This window comes from Calliphora vicina, chromosome 4, assembly GCF_958450345.1.
Source record: "Calliphora vicina chromosome 4, idCalVici1.1, whole genome shotgun sequence".
In the NCBI taxonomy this organism is placed as follows: Eukaryota; Metazoa; Arthropoda; class Insecta; order Diptera; family Calliphoridae; genus Calliphora; species Calliphora vicina.
The window spans coordinates 99,056,116-99,068,251 of record NC_088783.1 but is presented as its reverse complement, the minus strand read 5'-3'; the positions used below and the strand labels follow the sequence as shown (position 1 = coordinate 99,068,251).

The 12,136-nt window shown below is 31.4% G+C and overlaps 1 protein-coding gene across 1 annotated transcript; it reads right to left on the bottom strand.

The window, feature by feature from the left end:
- Nucleotides 1–227: 227 nt before the first annotated feature.
- LOC135956742 (protein transport protein Sec61 subunit beta-like) lies at nt 228–789 on the bottom strand. The gene has a single exon (XM_065507308.1). It carries the CDS (start codon nt 718–720, stop codon nt 421–423), a length of 300 nt encoding a protein of 99 aa, XP_065363380.1. The 5' UTR covers nt 721–789; the 3' UTR covers nt 228–420.
- Between the last annotated feature and the right edge of the window lie 11,347 nt (nt 790–12,136).

Genomic DNA, 12,136 nt, shown 5'->3' with positions numbered 1-12,136 from the left:
TCACAAAAAATTATTTTTAAATGGCTGCGAATGAGAATTTACCATTGATCTGATCTATAGTAATGGCAAACGAACAAGAAGACTGAACAACTTCACATGACTGAATTTGTTCGTTCATGAACAACCCAACTCTATAAAATATGAGTGATCACAGATTGAACTTAATTTCCTTAAAATCACAGTACATATTTACAGTTATTAACGATTAAAAATATTTGCAAAAGATATTACAGAATTAAATAAATCGCCATTTTCATTTATTGAATTTTGACATTAATAGAAATTAATAAATATTTCCAGTCTTTAAGGCTACAAAAATATTAACTTAAATCTAAACACAAAAGATTACACTGATAAGTTTGTATTATTTGGATGCCAACTGGATTTTGATGACGTTGGCGTGTATGGAATTGTTTCCATTTATGAACGATTGTATTTACCCCAAATATGCAACATGAAAACGGATGCTATGAACAATAATGACATAACTAGTACAGGAACTGGGCCAACTTTAATGCCAGGAGAATCATCAGTATAAAAGCGCCACATACCGCCTGTTCCTGCACCACCAGCAGCACGGCTTCTGGGGGCTGTACCTGTGCTACTTGTTGTTTTACGCTGCTTCAAATTACTACCAGTTCCCGACGCACGAGGTGCTGATAATTTACTAGGCGATCGGGAACCACTTCCCACAGATGTAGAACTTGCTGGAGCCGGCATTATTAAATTTGACCGATTTTTCTTAATAATTCCAACGAAATGCTACGTACATATATAAACGCAAGTTTAATTGAAAACCAAGTCAAATTTACATAAGGTGTTGTCGATAGCATAGCTGATAATTGTTGTTTTTACTTGTTTGGAGGCTTGATTTGTCAAATTCACTAGTGTATGTTACGAATGATACTACAAAAACAAAAGCATCTAAAACAACAGGAACACATTGACAGCACAAGCAACATAAACAAAAAGAATTTCCCTGTTGTTTCTGTAGATGTTGTATTCTTTGTAGAACTGAATTCACCTTATTAAAATTCACACGACTGCAGAGTTGCCAATATGCATACTTTTAAGGCCCTTTTTTATTTATGAAAAGTCGACTATTCGACTTTTTTTCGACCAACAAGTCGACTTCAACCATTTTAGCAAATAGTCCATTGTTCGAACCATAAACGTATAGAACCCTAATTATGACTACAATTGGAATCGCTTTCGACAAACAAAAGGGTGAGTAACACATGCAGCCCAATTATGAATAAAAAAAACCCCGGGAGTTTTTTCCCATTGAATTTTAATAGGAACAAGTAAGAGTGCTATATTCGGCTGTGCCGAATCTTATATACCCTTCACCAAATTATACTTCAAAATTTTAAATATTTTTAGGTAAACAAAATTTAATTTTTTTTCCAGTTGTTTTTTGAATTTTTTGAAAAAAAAAATTTTTCGATTGTTATTTTAAATTTAATTATTTTTTTTTTTAAATTTAAATTTTTTTTTTTAAATTTTAAAAATTTTTTTTTTTAAATTTTAAAAATTTTTTTTTTTTAAATTTAAAAATTTTTTTTTTTTAAATTTTAAAAATTTTTTTTTTGTTTTTTCAATTTTTTTTTTTTTTAAAAAAAATTCGGGTTCAAAATTTTTTTTCCCGATTTTGACCCATTGTAGGTCCAACTTACTATGGTCTTATATACGTCGTTGCAAATGTCTTTGAAATATCTATCATTAGATATCCATATTGTCTATATTAATGTCTTAGTAATCCAGATATAGGTAAAAAATAGGTCAAAAATAGAGGTTGTCTTGGTTTTTTCCTCATATCTCAGCCATTTGTGGACCGATTTTGCTGATTTTAAATAGCAAAATTCTCGAAAGCATGTCTGACCGAATTATTGAAGATTTGGATCCCGAAGATATCTGGGGTCTTCAGAAAACTGATTTCAACAGACAGACAGACGGACAGACAGACAGACAGACAGACAGACAGACAGACAGACAGACAGACGGACATGGCTTAATCGACTCCGCTATCTATAAGGATCCAGAATATATATACTTTATAGGGTCGGAAATGAAAAATGTAGAAATTACAAACGGAATGACAAACTTATATATACCCTTCTCACGAAGCTGAAGGGTATAAAAATGAGAAAAGGGAAAAAACTCCGGGAAGTTTTTATTCATAATTGGGCTGACTACAGCAGCCTACACAGCAGATTCGTCAAAACTAACGTTTACAAAATGGGTGTATCATATTTAGTTACGAACAATCGACTTATAGAACCCTAATTCTTATCGCATTTACCTTTCGCATCGAACTTGCTTTCGCATCGCAATACAGAGTAACCCACCTGTTTGTTTCTCTCGACACGTTTACCATTTCAGCTCTGAGGTGTCAACTCAAACAATAAAAGCTATATTCGGCTATGCCGAATCTTATATACCCTTCACCTTTGTTGTGGATGCATTATTATTTTTACTAGCTGACCCGGTGCGCTTGGCCACCCCAATTAGAAGAGTGCAATAGTACTATTAAGTCTCCCTTTGTGAATCTGATTGTAAATTTCTAATTTCATATTTCTGGGCCCATTATAGAAAATGCAAAGGTGACTTTAGTGAAAACAAATGGTAACTTTCCACTAAAGTCACCTTGTAGCATAAACCATATGTCAACTATACCGACAGAATATTGAAATGCAAAAGAATTAATATCATATTACAGAAACGACAAAACAGTAAACACTTTGTGTGTTGTACTAATCGTTACTAAATTTTTATGTGATTCTTGCGTTCAATGTTCTGTCCAACTGCTGCAATGTAAGCATTAATTTAGTATATAATCAATAAAATTTTAATAAATGGACACACTTTGCATTACCAACTCTGAGCTGTAATTTAGCTCGAGCAAAGTGGTATAAAAATAAAATAACTTTTGATTTTTCTTCCCCTATATGGCGATCCTGCCTGTCTTTTGGAGTGCTAGAAAATAAAAAAGCACCCAAAAGCATATTGGCATATTTGTGATCCTGCCTGTCCTTCGGAGTGCTTAATTTTAGAGCACCCAATGAAAAATATTGTTTACAAATTGTAATTGTAACAAAAAAAAAAGAGCACCCAAAAGTAATCTTGTGGTTCCTGGCGGACAGCCAAGTCTCCGCCAGAGGTTCTGTACGGCCAAAGTACAGAATGAGATCGCCTGGCCCAAAGGCGATCACTATAGAAGAAGACAGAAGAAGTCCTAAACCAAAGGAAGATCCTGCCATGTGGTTAAAAATCGACCGGATCGATATCCTTCTAAAAGCCTCATCAAAATAAAATGTATATAAAAAGAAATATAGAAAAAAAAATATGTATATAATAAATTTAAAAAAAAAACTACTGTGCATCCATTTGCACGTATAGGGTCAGTAGGCGTTAACCGCCATTTGACAAAAATTTAACCATTAAAATATAGAAAAAAATAAAATGTAAACTATAATATATACTAAATAATTTTTAAGAAATAGATATTTATTACATAGTTCTAATTAAGTCTAATTAAGTAAAAAAAAATTTAAGGTCCTTTGAAAAAGATTAGAAAGGATAAAAAAATGCATATTTGCACAGAAATAGTAAATCTTACAAGATCATTAGAAAATGCATACATATCTGACGGTTTGTCATGTGAATTGGCAAGTAAATATTCTACACAGGTTGCAGTAAAGGCACTTGCTAAAAACTGCACCATTGATAAAGTTAAACTTATCATGGAAGTAGGACAGTTTAACAGCATGAATGAAGCTGTCAGTAAGTTTGTAAACAGCTGTACCGAGGCAACAGGTCAGCAGAATGCCATACTATACTTTGGCCAAAGACAGAATAATTATGATAGGAGAAGAGACTATAACAGAAATAACAATAACTTTTATGCCAACAATGACTTTAAAAATCCGAATAGAAACGGAAATAATACTAATAACAGCAACAGAAATAGATGGCGACGTGGTAACAACCGCGGAAGTTATGTAAGAGCAGCCAATCTATCTGATAGCGATTCGGAAAACCCGAACGCTCAATAGGATCAGAACAGTGTACAATCTTAACCTCAACTTTAGCATTTTCATAAGACTACAGATTAATCAAACTAAAGAATTATTAACATTGCTATTGCAGACATATCCTTTCTAAAACACCAATATGACTTTAAAAATACTAAATATATAACAAAATTAAGTGGAATAGGTGAAGGCAAAATTATATCTCTTGGTACGTTTTTTTTTTATCTAAGATACAAGTAGTTTTTAATATCTCATAACTTTCACGTTGTGACAGATGAATTCCCCATACCATGCGACGATATTATAGAAATGGATTTCGTTAAAAAATATAACTGCGTTCTTGAATTCAGCCAAGACCAGGATTGTTTTATTTTAAGACCTGAAAATTTTCCACAGCAGATAGAAGTACCAATTATAAGTGCTTACAGCGATATTACGTTGCCTGCCAGAGCAAAGGTGATTCGTCAAGTAAGATTCACTCAAGCTGAACAAGAAATAAATTGTTCCAAATCAGGAGCCTCAAGAACGTGTATTTAAAGCTAACACGTTGGTTAAATCTGACAAAACCTTTATTAGGATTTTAAATACCAATGAAAAGATAATTATGTTGCTGATGCATTATCACGTATATCCATAAATGACTTGAAAAAAAATAAACAATGAAAATAACAATATATACAAAATAAACACACGATCAATGGCAAAAGAGTCACTTAAAAAGTCTCCAGTTACAATAAACAAACGGCATTTAGAAAATGAAAATGAGAAGCCCAATATATTTGTACCAATTATGAATTCTGACGTCAGAAAATTTTGTAAGCTAAAGATTACCCCACAAAAGTTTTATATTAAACGTGGCAAATCTACATTAGCATGTATACAAATGAATGAATTGTTTATTAATGGGAAATTTGACTTTGGACAATTTTTCCCAAGGCTCGAAGAAGTGGCCGGTAAACTAAACATTAATAAATTACAAGTGGCACCTAGTGAGAAAATTTTCGAATTTATCTCTATAAATGAATTTAAAGAAATGGGCAATAAATTATTAAAATTATTAAAAGTAGCGCTACTTAATGAGGTGATCCACGTAACAAATGCCAAATTAATAACAGAGATAATGAAACGATACTACGATGATCCAGCAGAAGGAGGACATTCTGGTGTTTCAAGAACTCTTAATAAAATAAAAAGATATTATTTCTGGAAGAATATGACTCGTGATATTACGAAATATGTTAAAATGTGTCAAAAATGCCAGTCGGTTAAAATTACAAAACACACAAAAATGCCATTGACTTTGACAAACACACCGACTAAACCATTTGATACGGTAATAGTGGATACTATAGGTCCACTACCAAAATCTTATAACGGAAATTCTTATGCTGTCACAATAATATGTGAAATGACAAAATATCTTGTAACGGTACCCATACAAGATAAAAGCGCAAAATCAGTTGCGAAAGCTATATTTGAACATTTTATTCTTACTTATGGTCCGATGAAGACGTTCATTACGGACATGGGTACAGAGTACAAAAACTCAGTACTTAATGAATTGTGTAACCTTTTAAAAATAGAGAATATTACATCGACTGCTTATCATCATCAGACACTAGGAACTGTGGAAAGAAGTCATAGAACCTTCAACGAATATGTAAGATCATACATATCCGTTGACAAAAGCGATTGGGATGAATGGCTCAAGTATTTCACTTATTGTTTTAATACTACGCCATCTACGGTACATGACTACTGTCCTTATGAGTTAGTTTTTGGTAAGCTTCCTAATGGGTTTCAACAATTTAATGAGGTTCAATCAATAGCTCCTGTATATAATGTAGAAGATTATGCTAAGGAAGTTAGATATAGATTAGAAGTGGCACATAAGAGGGCCCGAGAACTAATTGATAGGTATAAGTTAAAACAGAAATTAAATTATGATAAGACATTGTTAGATTATACATTTAAAATAGGAGATTTAGTTTTAGTTAAAAATGAAGCAGGTCATAAATTAGATCCACAATATAAAGGACCTTTTGAAATTAAAAATATAGATTTAAGAAATAATGTAACAATAATAGATAAGAAAAATAACAAAGAGCAAATAGTTCATAAGAATAGACTTAAGATTTTTAACAATGAATAGAATTAAAATTTTCCATTATAAAGTCTACGTAGACATATTTTAAATTACTTATAAGATATATATTTTGTAATAAAATTTAATATTAAGGTTATTGTAATCATTTGTTAAAGAATGTCCATACACTTAAAAACTGTATGAACATTCTTCCGTAAAAGGGAGGTGTAGCATAAACCATATGTCAACTATACCGACAGAATATTGAAATGCAAAAGAATTAATATCATATTACAGAAACGACAAAACAGTAAACACTTTGTGTGTTGTACTAATCGTTACTAAATTTGTATGTGATTCTTGCGTTCAATGTTCTGTCCAACTGCTACATTCTCCACTTTAGGTTAAAATGCAATGTAAGCATTAATTTAGTATATAATCAATAAAATTTTAATAAATGGACACACTTTGCATTACCAACTCTGAGCTGTAATTTAGCTCGAGCAAAGTGGTATAAAAATAAAATAACTTTTGATTTTTCTTCCCCTATAACCTTTTGTGAATTCAAATTCATTCAGAATCATGTGTGCCTAATTTAAAATTTTTAGGTTTATTATTATAAAATATTCAAAAAGTACCATTGTAATAAACAAATAGTACCATTGATTATCACTTTTGAATTCGCACTCACTAAACCATAACCCGTCAAGTTTGAATTTTAAATTTGTATAGCCTTTACTATATTATCAACTAATTTTGTTTCTATAACAATTAATATTTAAAAATTATCACAAAACCGAAAAAAACGAAACCGCGGTTTTGAAATTCTTCGGTTTTTTGGAAACTCTAGGTCCGTTATTATAGTAAATTCAAAAAAGTACCTATGAGAACAAAGAAAAAGTACCAAGAAGTATGGCCTTGAATTTACACTCACTTGGCCTAGACGCCTAATTTCATATTTCTATGTCCATTATTGCAGAAAATTCAAAAAGTACCATTAGAATATATAAAAAGTACCAAAAAGCCCCCACTTGTGGTTTCCCACTCACTCCCATATAAGCTTAATTTCATGGTTTTAGGTTAATTGGTGAAGAAATTACAAAAAGTCGAATAAAGAAAAAGTACCAAAAAGTCTATCTCTAGAATTCTCACTCCCTTAGGACCATATATGCTAAATATCATGTTTCTAAGTTCATTGTTATAGAAAATTCAAAAAAGTACCATTAGAATAAAGAAAAAGTACAAAAAAGTCTCCCCCTAGAATTCTCACTCACTTTAGAACATATACAATTAATTTCATATTTTTATGTCCATTATTACAGAAAATTCAAAAAAGTACCACTACAATATAAAAAATCAGGCACTTGTGGATTCCCACTCACTCCGGTCCATATAAGCTTTATTTCATGTTTCATTGGTGAAGAAATTACAAAAAGTACCATTCGAATAAAGAAAAAGTACCAAAAAGTCTCCCCTACAATTCTCACTGACTTAGGACCGAGTATGCTTAAATTCATGTTTCTAAGTCCATTGTTATACAAAATTAAAAAAAGTACCATTATAATAAAGAAAAAGTACCATGAAGTATCCACTTGAATTTTTACTCACATAGGACCATATACGCTTAATTACATATTTCTAGGTCCATTATTATAGAAAATTCAAAAAGTAACATTACAATATAGAAAAAGTACCAAAAAGCAGACACTTGTGGATTCCCACCCACTCTGGCCCATGTAAGCTTTATTTCATGTTTCTAGGTTCATTGGTGAAGAAATTACAAAAAGTACCATTCGATTAAAGAAAAAGTACCAAGAAGTCTACCCCTAAAATTCACACTCACTTAGGACCATATATGCTTAATTTCATGTTTCTAAGTACATTGTCATATAAAATTCAAAAAGTACCATTAGATGAATAAAAAAGTATCTATAGTTCAGTTCTCACATTTTGGTACCTAAATAAAACACAAACTTCACTCAGATACATATCAGCTAACTTTAATGTCGATAAGTGATATAATTTTAAATATTAAAAAAAAGTACCATTAGGAGAAAAGTACCAATTTCCCTTTTCTTTCTTGAAACAATCAAGTTCGAACTTTAAAAATATTCTATTTTGCCAAAATCGTTTATGCTATATGTCTCAAAATATTAAAATCAGTGTTAATGTGCCCAAGAAAAAATATGTTTTAAAAAAAGTACCAAACTTTTTACCCGGATTTGGCCCAATATACACCTTGGCACTCGAGTTCCAAATAACACCCTGCTAGTTAATTTTTGTACGAATCCAGGAACCAACGTTAAAAAATTATCAAAATTGGCGTAATAATTTCAATAAAATGTATTTTCCAGATTTTATCCCCTTTTTGGTACCTTTTATATCCCCATTGCTTTGCCATAATAAAATATTCGTATGTCTATGTCAAATTATAGAAAAACATATTTTATGAAAAAGTACCAAAAATAAACACAATTTTTATTCCTTAAGGGTTCGAATTTCCAAAAAGTACCAAACTTATATTTTTTATTTTTTGTTAGTTAAAGAATACGATTTAAAATTTGTTTCTATGTTTATTGGTTTAAAAGATACATAGGGTGCAAAAAAAGTACCAAAATACAGTTTTTACCCGTTTTCACCCCTAAAAGTTTCGAATTTCCAAAAAGCACGAAACACCTGTCAGCTTATTTCCTAAATGGAGTAACATGCTATTTTAAGTTTTTTTGTATCTTTATTAGTTTTGAAGATATAAGGTTACCGAATTTACCCGTTTTTACCCTTTTTAACCCCTAAACGTTCGAATTTCTAAAAATCCCTTCTTATCGGATCGTTTTGGGAAGGAAGGAACCCACAGTTAAAATTTCGTGATTCTAGCTTCAGCCGTTTGGGCTGTGCGATGATGAATCAGTCAGTCATTCAGTCAGTAACGTTACTCTTTTATATATATAGATAATTAGTATATATGTATGTACATTGCCCACTTTCAGCGTACAGCATCCTAAATTTATCAAGAACACAAAAAACAACAACAACGCCAAACGAAACAAAACACCAAAAGAAAAAACAAAAACAAAATACGCAAGGCAATGAAACCAACACACATCCAAACATACGTTTAATTGTATAAAAAACAACAACAACACCAAAAGAAACAAAACACAAAAAAAACAAAATACGCAAAGCATGCACATCCAAACATACGTTTTTTTTCGTTTTTTTGTCAAAAAACCAACACACAACAAACAAACGTTTAGTTGTATAAAAAACAATAACAACGTCAAAAGAAACAAAACACAAAAAAAACAAAATACGCAAAGCATGCACATCCAAAAAAACGTTTTGTTGCTTTTTTGTCAAAGCATGCAATACATTGCGTTTTTTGATGAAATTTTCAGAGGTTGTCTCGGATTTTTGCTCATATTTCCGTTATTTATGGACGGATTTTGCTGATTTTAAATAGCAAAATTCTCGAAAGTATGTCTGACAGAATTGTTGAAGATTTGGATCACGGAGATATGTATCTGGGGCCTTCAGAAAATTGATTTCAACAGACAGACAGACGGACATGGCTTAATCGACTCCGCTATCTATAAGGATCCAGAATATATATACTTTATAGGGTCGGAAATGAAAAATGTAGAAATTACAAACGGAATGACAAACTTATATAAACTTCTCACGAAGGTGAAGGGTATAAAAAAAAATTTCAAAAACGAAACGTATAAACCAAAAACCATAGGGTACAACCAAGGTCTATTAATAAGGTCTGTGCAACTAAACAGCTGATAATTTTTTGTCCCTTTGTGTTTACATACTGTGTTTGTCAAAATTTGTTTACAATTTTAGAGCGCCATTGTATTTTTTCAAATTTGTTTACTTTTCTAACGTTTCGTGACAAAATTGAAAACTGAAAAAATAAATTAAAAACATAAACAAATAATAAAATGTGTCGTGAACAAATTGAAAACGGAAAAAATAAATTAAAATCATAAAAAAATTAATAAAAAATGCGTTACTTCTCTTCAATAGTTCTTGAATTTTATATATGTATCTAAAAAAAATAAATGTAATATACATACATTTATTTTTTTTGTTGAAAATAAAATTATATTATGTATGTTTGTTTTGGTAATGTTTTTGACAAGTTCAGTATAGTTTTACACAAACAAAATGCCTGTTTTTCTTTTTGTTTTTGAATTGTTGTAGAGTTGCACAGACCTTATTAATAGACCTTGATTATAAATAATATTTGAAATTTGTTTTATGGTACGAAATTTAAAATAATAGTCAACTTTATAGACTTAAATTCAACTTTAAGGCTTTTGTAGTTAGGCTGTAAATTTTTAACGCTTCAGAAAAATGTGTACATAATAAAGCCCCACATTTCCAAACGTAATAAAGAGCGACGTCGATAATTCGCAAGCAAGTATAAAAACCAAGAAAAATCGTTTTGGAATAATGAGCTGTTTACGGACAAGTGGCAAGTTAGAGATTTTTGGAAGTAAAACAAGAAATAAAATTTGGAGAAGCAAAAATCAAGAGTTCGTCCAAAATATGTACCGTTAAGCATGGTGGGGGTTCAGTGATGGTGTTGAAAAACTCATATTTATTGATATTTTGATGGACAAAACAGACACCTAAACATTCTAAAATAAATTTATTTGCGCAAGTCTCTTGCCCAACAACAAAACAGCATGTTCGTCCTGAAGATCTTTGGATATACCCAGTCGAAGTGGCTTTGATATCAAAATGCGGAATCCTAACCGAAATTATGATTGTGTATCGTCACCTAAAATGCAAAACAACGTATCATCAAAAAATTCGAAATTGATTTTATTATTGATTACGATTCACTACATCATATTACATCATCTGGCATCTCTGCCCCAAAATAAAAACATCGTGTTAATTTCTTGCTAGAAAGAATTTTCTATATTTTTAAAATAAAAAGTTTAAATCAACTTGATTTAGTTTAAATTTCTTGAGGAAGGCTATGGCTACTCCAAAAAGAAGAAAACATTGGGGGAATAACCCTAAATTCAAGGTGCCAAAAACCTCTGACGGACCCAGCTCTAGTTCAAATAGATTTCAACTACTATCAGATGAGGAAGAAGAAGCAGTTGTTTTTAAAGAAAAAATACCGCCTATAATTGTAGATCAAGTACACAGTTTTTCGACTGTTATTGGTTTAATTGGTGAGAAATATACTTATAAACGTATGACTATTGGAACGAAGATTTTAACGAACTCTATACCGCTCTACATTGATGCTCTAACTGTTCTTAAGGACAGAAAATTTCAGTTTTATACACATGAGTTAAAGGACGCTAAACATTTTAAATTAGTTTTATTTGGCCTACCTAAACTGGATCCAAAGATAATCATCGAGGAATTTCTAATCTCGCATAATATTAAACCTGTGAGCGTAAAGGAATTGGAAACAAAGCGTACCAGTGTAGATGACGCACTTTACATAATCGAGTTTGATCGTCAGCATGTATCAAAGAGGGAGATTATGAAAATAAGATATTTTTGTAATATAGCTGTTTATTGGAGAAAACCCCTCAGGGGCAACAAAGGACCTACTCAATGCTCCAAATGTGCCATGTATGGACATGGTGCTAAAAATTGTAATCGCATAGTAGTGTGTTCAGCCTGTGCTGGCAACCATGAATATGCATCCTGCCCGCTTAACAAAGGTATCCATGATGGCAGTATTATTTTTAAGTGTTACAACTGCATAAAAAAAAACTTAAGAAATGTTAATCACAGAGCCGATGGCCCAAAGTGTCCCAGCCGACAAGAATATTTAGAAATACGGCAAAGAGTAACTTCTAATTCAAGGGCTATAAACAAAAGAAGTAATGTTTCGTTTTTTAATGAAGATGACAATGATTTTCCTCATTTGCCAAGGCAAGATCACCAAAGTAACTCGCGTAACCCTCGCGCTTATGGCAATTTGTATTCTGAGGTAGCTAAGAACAAAAGCTACAACAAAAATAATAGCGATGACATC